Genomic DNA, 20,414 nt, shown 5'->3' on the forward strand with positions numbered 1-20,414 from the left:
ATGTAGAATTTTTTTTTTAAGGTGATTTTGGTGTTACTGTTAAAAATATTAAAGGTGCTTTTTCCTTGTATGAATGTCTGCCATGATATTGTAAATTCTCCCTACACTCAAAAAGGAACTTATATTAAGTTTTGGCAATATGCAAATATAAGCAAGTTGATTTAAGTAAATAACTAATAAATAATGGCTATATGCTTATTTAATGATAGGCTTGAAAGTGGGGTGGGATAGTATAAAGGCACATCTTGTGTAAAGATTTGATCTGTATTAATTCCTTCTGTGGAAAAATGCTGTCTCAAGTGATGCTGGCCCACTTGTGAACAGTGTTTGCCAATTTATGACAATTCTCTTGAACGTTGTTTCTAAGACCTACAAGAAAGATTTAGGAACATAAGAAGAGTCTGTTGGATCAGGCCACGTGGCCCAACTGGTGCAGCATCCTGTTCTCCCAGATGCCTGTAGGTAACCAACATCTTCCAACATCTCACTTCCCTGGATGTCCACTTCAAGAATCCCTACTGTCATTTGATTAGAAGTTTAAAATGTCGTGAGCTTTTCTGAGCTATGATTTTAGGGAGTTGGACTCATGTGACTCTTCCAGAAGAGTCACATGGCAGTGGCCTTGCTCTGACTCAGGTGTGGCACTGGTCTATCAACATACGGCTCTGAAGTTCTTGTGCATGGCTTCCACTGGCAGGACTCAATGCCCTAGTAGGTACACATGTTAAACGGGGATCACCAACATTTGGAATTTTGAGGAAGTCCAATGGGGGGGGGCATGACATGGCACAAAATGACTGCTACATTCAAAAGAGCAGGAAAAAAGACAGGGGCCAACCACCCACCAAAAACAAGTGCAGCCATTTCCTCTCCTCCAATTACTTCAGCCACCACCACACTTGGGCACGGAGAGAAGTTCTTTGCATCAATTCTCTGGCATCCAATGAAATATGGGCATGTTTAAAGGATGTGTGTTCAGTATAGGAGAGGCAGTGCTAGTTCAAACAGGAGCTGAACAGGAAGAGCAAACAGTCTCTCCTGCACTGCAGATTTTTGGCAAGATATTTACACAGGAGAAACTGGTGCCAGCAGCAAGGGGTCACTTTCACGATCCTTGAGATAACATATGCTAGCACCAGTAGGCTAGGAGTGAGTTAAGGCTTTAAAAAGAAAAATAGCCTAGGGTTTAGTTTACATGAAATCTTCTGCTTGGAGCCATCCGTGGCCTCCTTTCACTATTTATCCCATTCACCTTACCATTGTCCAGGAAGCAGTCAAGCCACTCAAAATAGTAATAATGGTGAACCATACTTTTATTAAATAAATGTAACAATCAAAGTTCCACAGTGGAAGATTCGTTTCCCAATACAAAATCATAGAAGATTGGGGGGGGGGCACAGACATGAGAAAAAGGCAACAAGGCAAATGTGTGAAACATTCCAATGAGACGTGGGCTCTTGGAGCCCATGGGAGGGTCACTCAGTAAAGGAGTGCATACGTATCATTAAATCCTATCTCTCTGAAGAGCAGTGGGCATGCTGCCATTTTAGTTTCTTCAGAGCCCATTAAATGCAGGTCAGGCTGGCCACTGACATACTTTCTTTGATCAGTGATCCTGGGGAGAAGAGTTGGGCCTAGCACGACCGCTACTCAGTTAAGAGCTGGAATTTCTCAAGGAATTGTGGGAAGGCCAGACCACCACTTTTCAAAAGTCCTCAGGCCCAACTCGCTTTCTCGTGAGTCAGCCCTGAGACCCAATGACACTCCACTTAGAAATGAACTTGATAAACAAATGGTGCTGTTCGAAATCCTCCACAACCCTCACTAAACCCAAATGCATATCCTTTGGTGTCTCTGGGGGTATTTCCACTCACCATAGGAAGGTGGTGCCCTCGTATTTCTTGGTACAGATTTGCCCCATGGGGGCAAAAGGGGTTAATGACCAAGAGGTTAGTCCTTCAGCAAGCACACCAGATTGCATTGTGCGGGAAGACAATGTAGAGATGCACCTTCACAGAAAGCCCACTCCCCTTGGGGCAAACATAGGCAGAATCCCTCTACTCTTATTTCTTTCAAGTCTTCTTCTATTGGTCCTTTAACAGAACACACACACCTTCCTTTTAGCAAGGGATAAGCAAGGCGCACAAAGTCAAGTAGCTAGTAGTGATAGCAACCATTTTTTCAGGAGTGACTTGACTGACCACAAGTCCCTTATCTGAGCTCCCCAGCCCCACCACCAACCCTTGTCACCTCCGTGATAGAAAACCAATTGTGAAAATCCCCCCCTTGACCATGATTACCACAGCAAACTGTATCTGTGGAGGAATCTGGCCCGCCCGCCAATTTCCACCTCCCACATATTTGCAGCCACAGGATTTCCCGGCCTTGCGGACTCCAAGCCCTGGCTCTCTCCTCAGCCAAGCTCCACTGCATCTATGCACGCAGGCTGCAAGTGCAGACAGTGAAGGTCCAGCCTGGGGCGAGTTTAGACACCAGTCTCATTTTTCTCGTTTGCTTTGGGAATAGGTTCCTCCTGCACCTTCTTCATCTCCAGCCCTTTCACCCAGGTGTAAGCAAAGGAGCCCCCGAGAACCATCATGTTACTAGTCCACCATAGGAAGCTCTTGGTTTCTTCGTAATAGCCGACTGCTAGCACGGTCTGAGCACATGCTTTCGCGGTCCCGGAGACGTTGTGAGTGAGCGGGCTGGTAAATTTGATCTGAAGTCCTGTCACATAGCCGATAGCGAAGCCAAACACCCCGCTCAGAGTCATCATGCCCCAGAAGTTGAGGCTCCCCAATTTATCAAAGTAGTAGAGTGTATGGAACTCACCAGAGAACAACATGAGCGGCAGGAACAAGATACAGGCATTGATGTTGTTATAGAACGTCAGGCGCCAGATGCTGCTATCCACAGCAGGCAGCACTTTTTTAGTGTAGATCGCATTGAGCGAGACGCAGAGGCTGGCCAGGATTCCAAAAACTATGCCCGCCCAGGACAATGTGCCTTCAGCTCCTTCCTGGTCTATACCGAGCCAGAAGCCGCCTGCGAAGCAAAGAAGACTGGTGACATACAGTACTGGCCAGGCAAGAAAAGCACAAGAAGAGCCTCAGAATTAGCAACTTAATCCTTAAGATGCGAGACTTTGACAACTCAGGAGGGGAGAGCAGTTTCTACTCCCTTAGTGTTGTTTATCTTTGGAGATTTGTGGACGCACATCAAGACTGTCCTGATTCTTCTGGGGATCGTTGAAAAGGAGAATTGGGAACTCCTGCAGAGCACTGATTACAAGGAAATGTGTTTTTGTTTCTAAAACTTTAATGGAAAGTCCAAAATTCCAACACAATATTGCATTTGAGTAAGCATTTTGCTGCTGAATATCTTTAGGGCTGGCTCAATCAGCTGCCCTCCCTTACTGAGATTCTGATTCTTATTGGGTTCTGACTCTTGATTTTTAATTCTCTGTTTTCTGAACTCTTCAGTTTTATTTGGGAGAGGCAATTGTGTTTTGTTTTTATTTTGTTTCTAGGAAATGTTATTGAGTGTTGTTGTGTTTTTATGTAAGCCACTTAGATATTTTTATTATATTAAGACGTATAATATTTTTGAACAAATAAATAACTTTGTAGTGGGAAGAGGAGATGGACTTGTGGGGCAAGAAATGGTAATTGTAGAGAAATACTAAGCTCCGAAAGTTGCTCAAGCTTCTAGCTTTGACAGCAGCATCTTTTCTCAGTATTCCCTCACTCAGCTCAAGTCAACTTCTTCCACAGATGGTGACTATATGTTGCTAAGTTTTTCTGCATAAATATAAGAGCTTAAAACTTTTATGTGGAAAAATAAAAGTTTATGTGCAAGCCACTGGATTTTTCTCCCATGTGAAACGTAAGCATGTATCTTCCATGTGCTATCATAAGTACTGTATGATCACCCCCATCACTAATGGAGATTAGAAATTTACATGCTAGTACTACCTACCAGTTTAGAATAGGCAAGCATCTCTCAGCTTGTAACAGACCTAAACATCAAGTGTTCCCTTTAATCCTTATAAGTAGTACTGTGAGTGAAACCAATGGTACCATCCATCATACCCATGGCACTTATACCTGTGAGGTACTTAATGTCACATTGTCCAACAGCAGTTTGCATTGAACAAAAGGGCCTATCCTTTTTAGGCACAGTAACAAATCAGATAAAGAACAAAGCACTAAGGGACCCATGAGTGATCATGGAATGCAATAGGGACGAACAGGAGTTCATTCGGAAACTTCACAGTCTTAACAAAGGCCATGGTTCCTTTGCACGCCATGAAGAATTGAAGATTCCTTTAAGAAGTACAGAATATTTCCTTCTGGTCAACTTTCAGCAGACTTTTCTGCCTTACCTTCCCCAGTTCTAAGATAGCACCTGACAAATTAGATTGTCACTTATGAAAGCTTTTTTAAAAAAAAAAAGCTCCAAAAAAGTTAGTCCTAAAGGTATTAAACAAATTTCTCTCTGTGTGTGTTATAGAGGACAAGAATATAACTTTCACATTTTATACAAGCTACAGATCCGTGAGGCTAACAGTCTAATTCAGCAGGGGAACAGCCTTTCAGCTGTTACCAATAGGGCCGGCTCTATCATTAGGTAGAGTGAAGCAGCTGCTTCAGGCAACAGTTGCTTGGGGGAAAGTAATGGCAGCAATTCCAGTTATTTCTCCTGAGCCATTCTCCTCTGCTGGAGGGCAGCTGTGCACACCACACCACCTGCTCTGCAGCCCCACACTAGACTGCTGCTGAGGAGTGGTGGAGAATGCTATCCCAGTATTGAAACGAGAGTCAACTACCAGTCCATTAAACTTCTGCATGTGGTCTGACTGAGAAGGGAAGGGGGGGGGCATATTGTCTTTCAGGCAGCAATATGCTATTGATAAACAACTGAAAGTTAGAAACCATACTGCAAATCATCCATAGACTCTTCTGTCCATCCTTACCCTAAGGCTGCAATTCTAGGCCTGTGTTCTTGGATTAAATCCCAGTGGGATTCAAGGGGGCTTCTAAGTGAGAGTGCATAGGCTCAAAAGGCACTGGACACAGTTATTTGTAGAGAAGCAAAGGCTTGGGGGGCGGGGAGGGAATGGGAGAAGTTAGGAACACGAACCATTTTTTTCCCTGGTTGTTTGGGGAAAAATGGGGGAAACCCTGGGGTTTCTTCCACTTTGGGGGTGGGGAGGAAACCAGTTCCCCCCACTCCCAAATTGTTCCATTTCCCCCACTTCTCCATTTGCAAATTCTACCTTACTAGAACATACCACCCCAAGGTGCTTCTCTGCCATACCATTAGACCCTACTCACCTATGATGACCCCGCAGGCCAGCAGGGCGTACAGAGAAGTGGTCTGCTTCAGGAGCAGGTAGGAGAGCAGCACATTGAAGACGGTGGTGAGGGAGCGCCCCACGTTGTAGAAGGCCACGTCGACGAACTTGAGGCACAGGTTGTTGAAGGTGATCATGCCGATGAAGACCACGGAGAGGGGCAGGACGCTGCGGGACACCTTGAGGTCCATGCGGATGGAGGGGAAATCCACGACGCCGGCCGGGCAGCAGGAGGCCACGAGGCTCAGGACCTTGCAGATGAGGACGGTGACAAGGCACTGGTAGAAGGTGACGAAGAGCGGCGCTTCGAAGCGCAGCGAAGGGCTGCCCAACAGGTACTTGTTGAGGAAGACCATGGTGATGGAGATGAACCAGTAGAGGGAGACCACCGTGGCGATGCGCAGCGCCCGGATTACGAACGGAGGCTGTTTGCCGCCGCCGCCACCGTCCTCCCCTTCCAGCTGCTGCTGCTGGAGCAGCGGGTCCGAGGATCCGCTGAGGGCCATCTTGAGGATCGCCGAGCGCTTCAGCTGCACCCTGTTCATGGCGGAAAAGAAGCGGGGGAAGAAGCTCAAGGGAGGAACGAGGAGGAGGTGCCCGCGGCCACTCGCGCCCCGACGGCCCCGCAGCCAGCAAAGGGCAGCGCCGGCAGGTTCATGGACGAGATCCCCGCGCTGAGAGCAGGAAGCCGCGGGGCAATCTCGGGGATCGCTGAAAGGATCTGGCGGCGCCGGCGAGAAAAGGCAAGGCACGCAGCCGTCTTAAGCGTACTTCACTTGCAAAGAGGACCCATTGCAATCGATCAATGGGACACGCCTCCAAGAAACGTGTTTGGCTCGGGGAACGGGAGCCAGGTCTGCGCAGGGCTCCGGCCTTCCTAGGTAAAGGTTGCTCTCACCCCCGGAGCCGGGAAGGGGACGCCCGTTCGCTCACTTCCTCTCTGCCGGAGCCCACCAGTCCCCGAGCTCGGCTCCGCCTGCGAGGGGCCGGCCCCGGCTTAAAGGAGCCGAGTGCTCCGGATTTGCCGAGGCAGCTGACGTGTCGCGATGGCGCCTGTCGCAAGATCGGGAAACATCCGAGCGACGCCGGTGGCACCTTCCGCGCGGGCCAATGTCCCTTTGATACGCCTTCCCGATCCCGCTTCCCCCGCTCGTGGGCCCGATTCCAAGCACGGGGAGAGAAAGCTCGGGCCAGCGGGCGAGCAGCTCTTTGCAACCTCGCCGCTACTCGCCTGCCCAAGGCTGCCTCGACTCGGTGCCTCCCGGTCGACAGCGGTTAGGACCCCCTTCGGACGGTGCTACGGCCAAGGCTCCCGCATGGCAAACGGACAGAGGAGGGAGTTTGAGAAGAGCCGCAGCTCTTGGACCAGTTGCCTTGAGGGCAGAAGGGCACTCAGTGGCATCTCCCGGTGGAGAACCGGTGGCCCACCCAATGTTGCTGAACTATAATTCCCAGTAGCCCCAGCCACCATGGCCAGTGTTCAGGGATCATGCAAGGTGGTGAAGGACACAGGTTATGGTCTGGGTATCTTCCTACCACAGCCTCCATGCCTATTTGCTCCTCTTGACCCTCTCATTTCCCTCTTCTCTCTGTCTTCCTGGGCGGTGCTGCAGCTAGGACGTTCCACTTCTGCTGTCTAGAGTGATGCAACCATGAGAATTGCACCCAAGGGCCCGTTTCCAACAACATACAATTGTAGAATTGGAAGTGACCCTGAGGGTCGTCTAGCTCAACCCCTTGCAATGTAGGAATCACAGCTGATTGCTACTCCTTGCAACTAGCACTTGCTTCCCTGTTTTGTTAGGTGGGTAAGTGGCACCTCTGCCACCTCCCTCTGACAAGGAGGGGAGACTCTGTGTATGGGGGGGGGGGAAGGGCACAGCAGCTATTAAACACTCACTCCCCAGACAGCCCTTCACTCACCTCTCACTTAAGCAGCAAGCAGCTCTTCTGCCTTCTTGCAACAACAACCTGTACTTCCTGGATTGGATGTTTGCTTGCTTCCTTATCTACCTTTTGGTACCACCCATCAATGAAACATGCTCATGTGGCACCAACAATATTTTGGCTATGCAGGCAGGAAAACCAGCAGCTACAGCCTTTTCCATCACTGCAACCCCACCTGGGAAGGGTCCACATGCTGAATTTCTCTAGCAGCCTTCAAAGACAGCGTGAGCTCTGCTAGAAATTATGTTTTGTAACCTTGCTTCTCCCCTCTCTCTTTCAGCTGCTATTGTTTAATTCAACTTATTTTCATTTAGTACAGTTATATCCCACCTTTCATCCCTTTACCCCCTCCCAATAAAATACCAAAGTTAATGGACATTGCCATTCAAATGGTGTGCATGCTCTGTGATGTGATCAATCATGCAGGGAGGGGCTTACCTGCCCCCCCATATTTTATTCAAGTTGGCACCCCTGCAAACCAGTGTAACAGTCAACCAACATCTCAGCCTCCAGCATACTACAACCTGGTACCTCAAACATTTCGGGTTACAAACTCCGCTAACCCGGAAGTAGTGTTGCTGTTGTTGTTGTTTAGTCCTTTAGTTGTGTCCGACTCTTTGTGACCCCATGGACCAGAGCACACTAGGCACTCCTGTCTTCCACGGCCTCCCACAGTTTGGTCAAACTCATGCTGGTAGCTTTGAGAACACAGTCCAACCATCTCATCCTCTGTCTTCCCCTTCTCCTTGTGCCCTCAATCTTTCCCAACATCAGGGTCTTTTCCAGGGAGTCTTCTCTTCTCATGAGGTGGCCAAAGTATTGGCGCCCCAGCTTCAGGATCTGTCCTTCCAGTGAGCACTCAGGGCTGATTTCCTTAAGAATGGAGAGGTTTGATCTTCTTGCAGTCCATGGGACTCTCAAGAGTCTCCTCCAGCACCATAATTCAAAAGCATCAATTCTTCGGCGATCAACCTTCTTTATGGTCCAGCTCTCACTTCCGTACATCACTACTGGGAAAACCATAGCTTTAACTATACGGACCTTTGTTGGCAAGTTGATGTCTCTGCTTTTTAAGATGTTGTCTAGGTTTGTCATTGCTTTTCTCCCAAGAAGCAGGCGTCTTTTAATTTTGTGACTGCTGTCACCATCTGCAGTGATCATGGAGCCCAAGAAAGTAAAATCTCACTGCCTCCATTTCTTCCCCTTCTATTTGCCAGGAGGAGATGGGACCAGTGGCCATGATCTTAGTTTTTTTTATGTTGAGCTTCAGACCATATTTTGCACTCTTCTCTTTCAGCCTCATTAAAAGGTTCCTTAATTCCTCCTCACTTTCTGCCATCAAGGTCATCTGCATATCTGAGGTTGTTGATATTTCTTCTGGCAATCTTAATTCTGGCTTGGAATTCATCCAGCCCAGCCTTTCGCATGATGAATTCTGCATATAAGTTAAATAAGCAGGGAGACAATATACAGCCTTGTCGTACTCCTTTCCCAATTTTGAACCAATCAGTTGTTCCATATCCAGTTCTAACTGTAGCTTCTTGTCCCACATAGAGATTTCTCAGGAGACAGATGAGGTGATCAGGCACTCCCATTTCTTTAAGAACGTGCCATAGTTTGCTGTGGTCAACACAGTCAAAGGCTTTTGCATAGTCAATGAAGCAGAAGTAGATGTCTTTCTGGAACTCTCTGGCTTTTTCCATAATCCAGCACATGTCTGCAATTTGGTCTCTGGTTCCTCTGCCCCTTCGAAATCCAGCTTGCACTTCTGGGAGTTCTTAGTCCACATACTGCTTAAGCCTGTCTTTTAGAATTTTAAGCATAACCTTGCTAGCGTGTGAAATGAGTGCAATTGTGCGGTAGTTGGAGCATTCTTTGGCACTGCCCTTCTTTGGGATTGGGATGTAAACTGATCTTCTCCAATCCTCCGGCCACTGTTGAGTTTTCCAAACTTGCGGGCATAATGAGTGTAACACCATAACAGCATCATCTTTTAAAATTTTAAATAGTTCAGCTGGAATATCATCACTTCCACTGGCCTTGTTATTAGCAGTGCTTTCTAAGGCCCATTTGACTTCACTCTCCAGGATATCTGGCTCAAGGTCAGCAACCACACTACCTGGGGTGTATGAGCCATCTATATCTTTCTGGTATAATTCCTCTGTGTATTCTTGCCACCTCTTCTTGATGTCTTCTGCTTCTGTTAGGTCCTTACCACTTTTGTCCTTTATTATGGTAATAACTTTGCCCCAGGATGAAAACAGAAATCACGTGGCAGTGGCACGGCAGCAGTGGGAGGCCCCATTAGCTAAAGTGGTACCTCAGGTTAAGAACGGTTTTGGGTTAAGAACAGACCTCCGGAATGAATTAAGTTCATAACCAGAGATACCACTGTATAGCAATGTTGCCACAATTCTGTGTTCACATTCATAGTCCCCATTTTCAACCCTTAAGCAGGATAGATTGTACATGACAGTAAGTGAGCAAACTGGCAAGTGAGCAAGCAGTGGCAAACCGGAAGCTTACTACTTACTTCCTTATTACTTGGCAAGTCCATTCAGATTACTAGTTGGATACATGCACACCATGGCTGCATCTTCCTAGCCACCAAAGCTAATGGCTGCTAATGGTTCAGTGCTTTCATTCATTTATTTATCCATCTAATCCCTTGCATGCTTTTAAATACATTATTGACTTTTACAATATATTCTGATCGTGTCTTTCATGGACTAGTTGAACCTTTGGTTATCTATATCCTTAAGATATACTGCACTACCATCATGGGTTCATGGGTTTCAGATGGGCTATTAACTTCAGAATTCTAATAAATATCTGACATTGACAAAGGCATTTTAGAGCTGGCTGCAGTTGTGGTGCTTGCCACATGCTGCCCCCTGCTGGTGGAAAGCACACACACATTTATTTATTATGTTTTGTTTCTCCTGTCGAAAGTTAGCCTAAGGCTACAATTCTAAGCACACCTGTTTGGGTACAAATCTCGCTAAATTCACTGGGAGTTTCTTCTCAGTATATTTATTTATTTATTTAATTTATATACTGCCCTTCATCTGACGATATCAGGGTGGTTCACAAGATAAAAATACAGGATAAAAGCACAAATAAATAGTTAGAACCAAAACAATAACCTCGCCTCCCACAAGCACCTTTAAATGGCCATAGAACATTAGTCAGCCAAAGGCCTGGTTGAAGAGGACCGGGTCTCCCTGGTTCCAACCAAGCATATCACAGGGAAGATGGAGACACGTAGAAGGGCCCCGGAATATTTTATTTAGTTAAAGTATTTATTGACTGCCTTTCTGAGTGCAGCTCTCAAGGTGGCTTACATGATCAAAATCCAGAAACACAGTAGTAATGCAAAAACTTTTAAAAATATGAACTCAATAGCCAGGCAGTCTCAACAGGGCGAAGGCAGTCCTAAATTATTTAGGGCTTTTATAGGTCACCGCCAGCACTTTGAAGTGTGCTAAGAAATAAATGGGAAGGCAGTGCAGCTATTTCAGTAAGAGAACCATATGCTCCCCATATGCAACCCCTTAAAAATCTGACCAACACATTTTGGGCCAACCTGGGTACTTGTCAAAGGCAGGCCTGTGTAGAATGCATTGCAATACTCCAGAAATGATGTGACTCTGGCTTGGTACATGTCACCATGGCCAGGTATGAGTTCTCCAGGAATGGTACGGTTGGCGAACTGGTCTCCATTGAACAAAGGCACTCTTGGTTGCAGTCAACACCTGGGCATTTAGTGTCAAGGTTGAATCCAGATGAACTCCCAAGTATGCACTGGTTAATCCTCACAGAAGGCAGCGATAGCTACCAACTTGGATGCCTTTAAAAGATCAGTTCATGGAGAATTAGGCTGACGCTCTACTGACATTGAGCATCTTTGTCTTGTCTGGATTGTACTTCATTTTGTTTGCCCACATCCAGTCGATTGCCATCTCCAGGCATCAGTTCAGGACCTTAAAAAAGATGGAAAGGAGAGCGAGCTGGGGATCATCTGCCTGTGGATGACACCAAAGTCCAAATCCCTAATGACCTTCCCCAGCAAGGGACACACATTGACACAGTTCGGCTAACTGAAACATTTCCCCGTCTCCTTCTATCTCTTCAGTGCATCTATGTCCTACGCAGAAAAGGATGTAAGTGCCAGTGTGAAGAAGAAGAAGAGGAGTTTGGATTTGATATCCCGCTTTATCACTACCCGAATGAGTCTCAAAGTGGCTAACATTCCCCTTTCCCTTCCTCCCCCACAACAAACACTCTGTGAGGTGAGTGGGGCTGAGAGACTCCAAAGAAGTGTGACTGGCCCAAGGTCACCCAGCAGCTGCATGTGGAGGAGCGGAGACGCGAACCCGGTTCCCCAGATTACGAGACTACCGCTCTTAACCACTACACCACACTGAAGATTTGAGGATGGAGGGAGAGGAGGTGGGGGAAAGTTTCAGAAGAGTGGCAGCCTGGTTCTGCATGCACTCACTTGGAGGTAACGCCACTGCATTCCTTATTCCAAGAAAAATGAGCACAGGATTGCAGCTTGAGTCAAGGAAAGTAGGATCACGAGTGCAGCATAGTGTAAACTGAGCTCTTATTTGAAGGGCTGGAATTTCTGATATACTGTTGTCTTACGAATGCATGCTAGCCCTTCTGCCTTATGCCACGGGTCCACCTCGCTCGGGGTGGGATGAGGGATCTTTTTTGGCCCCAGGGCGACATTCCCTCATGGGCCACAATCCAGAGGCCAGGGCCAGATGCAAAAAGTGGATGGAGCAATAGATGTGACTCATGCAGCAGGCTGCATTCCAGACGTGTCACCCTCCCACACACATTTCTCTACTCAGACAAACAAGAGGCATGATCACAGTTCAGTGACACATTCCACATTAGCAAAAAACCAGCTAAGCAAGGATGTAGATCTGGACCAGAGAGGGGTGTGGCCTGAGAAGAGTCCCAAAGGCTGGACAGAGGCTCTGGGACCTGGGGTTCCCCACCTTGCCTAACCCAGCATTCTGCCTCCAGCTGTGGAAAGCCAGATTCCTCTGGGAAGCTCGCAAGTAGGGTAGGATGTAAAGATAGGAGGCCACTCCCTATTTGTTTATTTTCCCCTCCACATCGAATCTCTGAGTTTGGAGGTTCCACTTATCTATGGTTCCTGATGGCTATTGAAGCACTTCTTCATATATTTGTCTAAACTTTTTAAAAAAGAAAAACAGCAGCAGCAAATCAACAATATCACCACATCTGGTAGTAATGAATTCCACAGATTATTATTTTTTATTATGAACACATGTCCCTTCTACTTATCTAGATCCTGTTCTACTCAAAATATACCTCTGTTTGCTTACAAATAGCATCCCCCCCAAGATATATAATAAGCAGAGATAGCAAGGACCTCTCTTGTAATTTATAGCATGGATGGCAAAACCTGTAGCCCTCCAGATGTGGTGAGACTCTCATCAGCCCCAGGCAGCACGGCCAACGGTCAGGGATGATGGGGCAGAGACATTTGGAGGGCTTCATGTTCTTTATATCCAATTTAGCTTGCAGTTCAAATCCCTTGCCTCCGGGACCTTGATGACTGGCAGCAGAGCTCATGGCAGCAAAGGAAGTGGGACAGATTGGGTGTGATCTCTTGCACAGTGCATTCATTTGTTTTATTTTATATATTTTATGTATCATCTTTTCTTCTAAGGAGGTGATGATAATTCTCCCTTTTGCTTCTTATCCTTTTTAGTCTCCTTTTATTTTTCTTTCAGAATCAGGCAACACACACACACACGGACAGTTTGCTGTTCACTATGATAACTATAAAAATATCATTTTTTAAATGGAAGTTTCTATTATGCCACATATTGATATCTCTTGTGAGGAAGTCACAGTGTTTGACATGTCTGAACAGCACACAACAGTTAGATGGACTTGAGAGTAAATTAACAGCATAATTTACTATGGAGCACGGTGGTTAGTGAATATAGCACAAGAGGTCATCCTGACATGGAACAGTTTCCTTCTCAATTACAGAGGTCACAAGATGGTAATTGATGCTGGAGGAGACATAACTCCTGGCACCACATGGTGCAGTTCCAGCAACTTCGTGTTCTGCATGTGGCATTGCGAATCAATAAGGGCCTTGTCTATTCAGTGGCGCTGCAGGTATAAGCTGTAGAGATCATTCCCAGCAACACCAAATAGTCTGCTCAAAAATATACAGGACCTATAAGTCTGCTGTTTATACGTATAACCAGGTGACAAGCTCACCAAGAGGCAGAGTTTTTCACCTGAGCTGCACTCCGTCCAGGCACATACCTGGTTAAACAATGTAAGTAAAAGGGCTTTAACTTTGTGTGATTGGTGCTGCTGTATCTCTACTAGGGGCATGAAAGTGCTATCTGATAATGATATTACTACCCACATATAAGGGTATGTGGTGACATAGAGGGCAGCCGTCCTGTAGGAAGTGGTTTGTAGAAAGATATAAATTGCTGGAGGAGCATGGATTTTGCTCAGCTTCTTTTGTCACCAAAGTAGCAGGTTTCATAGGCAAGAGGAACGTGTAAGGCTCGTCATATGTCTTGCAGTAATGCAGCCTTTCCTAACCTGAAGCCCTGCAGATGCTTTGGACTACAACTCCCATCAGTCCCAACCAGCATGGCTGATGGGAGTTGTAGTCTAAATCATATTTAGGGTACCAGGCTGGGAAATGGTCTACTAGTAGTAACCTTATTTAGACACGAAAGCAAATAGAATTGCAAAAGCCAAAACCCCCAAACAGACTGAAGAATGCTTATAGGGAATCAGGCCTGGAGATTTTGACTTACTTCAGTGCACACATCCAGGATTTTGCAACCATCTTGCACCAACCCTTTTATTATAACAGAACAATTCCATACACCACAGTAGGCAGAGTATCATGGATTAATCCAGGCAGAGCCATCTAGTCTCTTAACCAAAGATCACCCATTTACATGAAATCAGCAGGGCAGGCAAGCATAGCAGGAACGGTGACTTTTAGCAGCACAAAAGAAAACAATGCATATGTAATGTGTTATGCTGTTCCAGACTGGTGTCACCATCTGTAAGAACAAAGCAGCACAGCTTGCAAATATATGTTATAAAACAATATGCATTCCATAATGCCAAGCAGCTCCATCTTTGGCTCAGATCTGTTCTTGCTACTGAGATGGAAACTCTTTTGTAGCTTTGAAGGCCCACATCCCTGCCTCATACACATGCCGGTTTCTGAACTGTATGTTGTTGTTGTTTAAATGCCAGTAGTGTCACCCCACTTTACTCCTTCTGTGTACCTATCCAGAATGAGGCCACCCTCCAGAATGGTCTTTTACAGTGGCTGTATTCAGCAACAAGTGTATACACATTCCACGTGTACAGTATTATTAGCGGTTTTGTTCTGGGACATCTTCTCCTCTTGCTTCAGAAATGCTCTCCTATACTGCTGCATTATTGACTCTTCTCAGTGCTCAGTAGCATTGTGTCCTTCCCTGGCACCCACTGTGTGTGCGGGCTCACATGCACCAGGCGGGACCAGCCCAACCCACGCCGCTGGTAGTGCCAGGCAGGTGGGCACAGAGGGTTCATGGGGCCATGCTGTGATGTCACTTGCCCACCTAACAAGCTGGAACATGTGCAGAGGAGGGCAACCAAGATGATCAAGGATCTGGAAACCAAGCCTTATGGGGAATGTTTGAGGGCGTTGGGTATGTTTAGCCTGAATAAGAGGAGACTGAGGGGAGACAGGGTAGCCATCTTCCAATATCTAAAGAGCAGTGTCACGTGGAAGATGGAGCAAGCTTGTTTCCTCCTGCTCCGGAGGGGAGGGCCCAAAGAACTTCCTGTTTGACAGTGGAACTGACTCCCTTGGAAAGTGGTGGACTCTCCTTCATTGAAGGGTTTTAAGCAGGGGTTGGATGGCCATCTGCTGTTGATGCTTTGGTTGAGATTTCTGCATTGCAGGAGGTTGGACTAGATGACCCTTAGGTTCTTTTCCAACTCTACAATTCTATGATTCTAAGACCTAGACAGGGAAAATAATTTACATAATTTACATAAAAATGCATTTTGGGGCTTGCTGGTCTAGTCTACTTCTTATTGGACCTACAGGTCCATGAAACATTTCTCCACCCCACCTTTAATGTTTGGGACCTGCTTATACCTCACCCTCTTAACCACTGTAGTCTCTCATTCCAACAGTATGCTGGTAAAAAAATGTTACGTAAATTTCACAAACAGATCCTCTGAAACAAATGCTTAGGATGGGTGTTGGCATGAATCTGTTTGCATTTTAACAGTGCATTCTAGCCTTCTCTCTTTCATAGAAATACCATGTTCCTTACAATAGCATTCTAGTTGGATATAGCTTTCACATCTTTCATTTAATTCCCTTCATTGTCCTTTCCCTTCATTAGCATAATGTAAGTGCAGCGGTTAGAGAATGCAAAGTCCCATTGTATCTTAATCTTCTCTGTTCCCCCCACCCCAACAGCTTTTTTCCTGCACAATTCTCTGCTACAGTCTTGCCAAGATTTCTTTCAGACAAGTGGCCAGGTAAGTGGGATGGATGTTTACCATGTTCAGTTTTGTATGCTTACGGTGCCTTAACCAGGTATATAAAGTGCCTTGCACTTTGGCAGAGGCAAGCTATCCATAAATCAAAGTAAACATGAGAAGGTACACAAGCATGGGAATTTAAAACATGCAAGAAACTCTGGTTTTATGTTTCAAACTAGGTGATGATGACACATGTCCCTGTCTCACTGGGTACCACAACTCTGCCTGGCATACTATACTCTGTCCATTTTATAACATTTATTTCCTTTTCTTCAGCAAGCTTAAGGTCAGGTACTATAAGTAAACTGTTTTGTTACAAATGTAGATTTTTTTGGGGGGGGAGTGGGGAATCTATGACGCAGCATCTACTAGTGGGTTATTTCACCATTCTCTAGCTGGAACGCTAGCCCACATTTACGATATCTGTGCATTTATACTGCCAAAAAGATAGGGTTGCGTACACATTATAACTTTAAAGCCCATTCAAAGCTCATTCTTTCCTTCAAAGGATTGTAGGCACTGTAATTTACCCCCTGCAGAGTTGGAATTCCAAGAAGACCTTAAGCTGCAGTGCCCAGTATTCTCTGAGGGAAAGAATGTGCTTTGAATGTGCTTTAAAGATACACTGCACACTCAGACTGTATCTATACTGCAGCAGTGTAGTATAGGTCAGTTGATCCCACTTTCCCGCACTGACCACTTGAAAATTGCTGTGGGTCTTGGTAGACCACTTAATTGATTTTAATGCTGGTTATAGCAGTTGTACTGCACTGAGCTAGATGCAGTATGGTTTTTAATTGTATTTCGTACGGATTTCTTTTATTTCTTATTCAAATCGTAGTACAATAAAATACAGTATAAGAAATAAAAGAACCAATTGACACACAATTAAAAATAAAGATGACTATTTAATACAGTGGATGTACAGCTTTCCGTTTTCAACTGCAAATCCACAGACATGCCATAAACCACCTGACTGAAGTTTGTGGACCAGTTTGGGAACTCCTAGTATAGGTGAACTTTGCTGGGCACACACTGGCTACTGTACCCTGAATTTTGCATGGATCCATGCAACTTGCATTCTTGGCCCAGTGTCTCTCCACATTTACTTTGGTGTAGAAATGAGCAGGACTGAGCTGTGCATCAGCAAAATGGTCTGTGTCAATTGCCCCTAAAAATGTGGAATGGAACTCAAACATCTTTCTTGCACAGTATTGTTTGCTTTATTTTAATTTGTTACAGAAGCTAGCAAGAAACTTTAAAAAGAAGTTTAGGGTGCCAGCCAAACCCCAGTTTGCAATACTTGTGCATCCATGAGCAATTTATCAAAAGTGTTGGAGGACATTCATTTCATAGTGCATTTTGTCCAATATTTATGAGCAATTGCGATAAATAGCCCTGATACGAACAACTGAGTGCCTAATGCAGGCTGAAATGCAAGGCAGAACAATGAAAACATTGTTGAAGCCTGCTGAGAATGCCTATCTTTATCTACATATCTAAAATGTTTCCCTATTGAATAGCATACTTTCCCATTACCTCTACATTCTATATCAATAAAAGAACTAGATGTGTGTAGATGCTATGTTAGATATTGTGGCTAAGCTTCTTAGTGAGGGCATCACCTTCCTGCAGGACCTTGTTGTTGGTACAGCTGGGATTTGTGTATTAATAATGATAATAATAATTTTATTATTTACACCCCGCCCATCTGGCTGGGTTTCCCCTGCCACTCTGGACAGCTTACAGCATATCTAAAAAACATAATAAAAACATCAACCTCCCAATAAAGGGCTGCCTTAAGATGCCTTATAAAAGTTGTGTAATTCTTTGTCCCCTTGACATCTGAAGGGAGGGCCTTCCACAGGGAGGGTGCCACTCTCGAGAAGTCCCTGGTGCAGACCTACACAAGCTGTAGCCATCAAGCTGAAGAAATCGCATTAGCCCTATAACGTTGCGGACAGGGTACCTGACATTAGTCCCAGGAAGGCAGCTGTTGTCAAACTTTTACAAGAGCTCTAGGGAGGAATTGCTCCTCTAAGTAAGAACAGGAGCATGAAAAAAACACATAACCACAATGTAACAAAAGTAGAATCATAGAATCATAGAATTGTAGAGTTGGAAGGGACCCTGAGGGAGTCAACTAAATCTCAACTAAAGCACCCTGAGCCATGGTCATCCAACCATACATTGGATAGAAGGCCTTGACTGCTGCCTTTCAGAATCAGTTTGCCACATATACAATGACAGCAGCCTTCTCTTCTCCATTCACCAAGCCAACTCCATTTTTGCCTTCAAACCCAGCTCTTCATGAAAGCATTTCTGAAGCCACATGGCTGTACCTCCATTGCTGTCTTTTCCCTATGCCTTCCTCAGCACCCATTTGACAATCTCTAGCATCTCCCTCCACTCCTGTCTAATATACAGTGTATAAAACAGGATTTCCCAACCTTTTGGGGTCAGTGGGCACATTTGGAGTTTTGAGAAAGGGCCATTGACAAGGGTCACAGAATGGCTACCAAAACACAGGTTGCTGTTGTTTAGTCATTTAGTCGTGTCCGACTCTTCGTGACCCCATGGACCAGAGCACACCAGGCACTCCTGTCTTCCACTGCCTCCCACAGTTTGGTCAGACTCATGTTTGTAGCTTCGAGAACACTGTCCAACCATCTCGTCCTCTGTCGTCCCCTTCTCCTTGTGCCCTCCATCTTTCCCAACATCAGGGTCTTTTCCAGGGAGTCTTCTCTTCTCATGAGGTGGCCAAAGTATTGGCACCTCAGCTTCAGGATCTGTCTTTCCAGTGAGCACTCAGGGCTGATTTCCTTAAGAATGGATAGGGTTGATCTTCTTGCAAACCATGAGACTCTCAAGAGTCTCCTCCAGCACCATAATTCAAAAGCATCAATTCTTTGGCGATCAGCCTTCTTTATGGTCCAGCTCCCACTTCCAGACATCACTACTGGGAAAAACACAGGTAGCACCACTAAAAGGTGTGGGCCTACTGCTCATCAGTCTCCCATCAGTGGGGGAAAAGGCACCTATTTCAGCCACCACTATGCTTACTCACAAAAAGATGCTTTTTTCTGAATGGAAATGAGGCTGGGCTTCAGTCCTGGCATCCAGCAAAACTTGGGCATGTCTGACAGAGCATTTTCAACATAAGAGGCCAAGCAGGACCTCAGCAGGGAAGTGCAAACTGTCTCATGTGCACCATGGATTTTTCAGGATATAGTTATTTATTGAATTTGTATACCACCCTTCCTCCAGAAGGAGCCCATGGTGGCGACTGAGACCTTTCATGGGTGCCATAAGAGGTACTGGTGGGAACAATGGCACCCACAGGTGTCACTTTGGTGACCACTGAATAAGCCTTTTAGATTTCACTTTTAGGTTCTACCAGCTAGGACCAATAACATGTAGAATACTGACTGGAATGATGATATTCATTATACACGTCTTGCAATAAAAGTGCTATATACAACCGACATTCAGTCCTGTGTGGTGATTTCTGGAGAACAAAACATGCTGCTATAGTGAGATAGCGACACTGGAGGGCACCAAAGTGCCTGCTATCGGAAAACTACATAGCAGGTGTACAAGCGGAAGCTTCTCATTGATCCAATGACCATTTCATACATTTATGCAGCAACAAACCTCAGTTTGTAACCAAAAGAACTCTCAAAACGGAACCATAGCCAGTTCTGTCTCCTTGATGAATGGTTTTACATTTTTAAGGTATACACCTAGATCATCATACGAATATAAACACCCCCCCAAAAAAACTGTTAGAGGCAGGGAATCAGCTCAAACCTTTCAGAAGTGTAATGAAGAATGAAGAATATAAAGGATTAAAAGTTTTCTTATACAGTTCTAATTTCTCAAGGGTCTTGGTGAAGCTGCTAAGACCACAACTGTAAAAGGAAGCAGTTGTACAGTGCAGAGTTTCTAAATATTACTAATGGGAAGTGCTGCTGGGGATAAATATACTGTTGCCTACATGCACCTCAGTCACTGAGCAGTGAGAGATTTCAGGGATGCCAGCACATACCTTGGGTATAGTTTTCTTGAAATGGCAATGCTTGGAAATGGAGGCATTGTCTGTGATACAAGGCTTATTCACGCATATAGACTGGCTGAGCATAAGATGGAGAGGTCACAGCATTAGTACTGTAACAGATCCTGCTATAAAATCATAGGGCTTGAAGGGATCCCAAGAGGACATGCAGCCAAACCTCATTCCTATGGCACTGTGTTGTTGCCATCAACATATGCACTTGTGGACAGGGGGCATAACCACCAACGAGCCATTGCTAACAAACAGCCATTAGACAGTTCAGTAGATGTATAATTTCTGAAGGAGTTCTACATCCTGTGTCAAAGATGTCACTGAACCAGTCGCAACAGATCCTGTGACAGATGTGGGTCTCTATAGTTTCAGTCTGCATCCCCTCGGGCACAATGTGTAGCTGGTGATATAGATTGGTCAGAGATCTGGATTCAGTGTGTTCCATCCCTTGTGGCGTTT

General features: G+C 45.5%; 1 protein-coding gene across 4 annotated transcripts in view; it reads right to left on the minus strand.

The window, feature by feature from the left end:
• Window positions 1–1,295: 1,295 nt before the first annotated feature.
• Window positions 1,296–20,414, minus strand: part of SLC35C1 (solute carrier family 35 member C1) — a 21,800-nt gene continuing 2,681 nt past the window's right edge. The window contains exons 1-3 of one of the 4 annotated variants that reach the window (XM_081906087.1): window positions 7,280–7,616; window positions 5,337–5,893; window positions 1,296–3,045 (exon numbers count right to left, since the gene is read on the minus strand). In XM_081906087.1, coding sequence (XP_081762213.1) covers window positions 2,486–3,045; window positions 5,337–5,862 — 1,086 coding nt within the window. In that variant the 5' untranslated portion in view covers window positions 5,863–5,893; window positions 7,280–7,616 and the 3' untranslated portion in view covers window positions 1,296–2,485. Of the gene's footprint in view, window positions 3,046–5,336; window positions 6,452–7,279; window positions 7,617–20,414 lie in introns of those variants that run through there. The other 3 variants (XM_081906086.1, XM_081906085.1, XM_081906084.1) reach the window with 3 other exon arrangements.

The sequence above is a fragment of the Podarcis melisellensis genome (genome assembly GCF_964234715.1).
Source record: "Podarcis melisellensis genome assembly, chromosome: 1".
NCBI lineage: Eukaryota > Metazoa > Chordata > Lepidosauria > Squamata > Lacertidae > Podarcis > Podarcis melisellensis.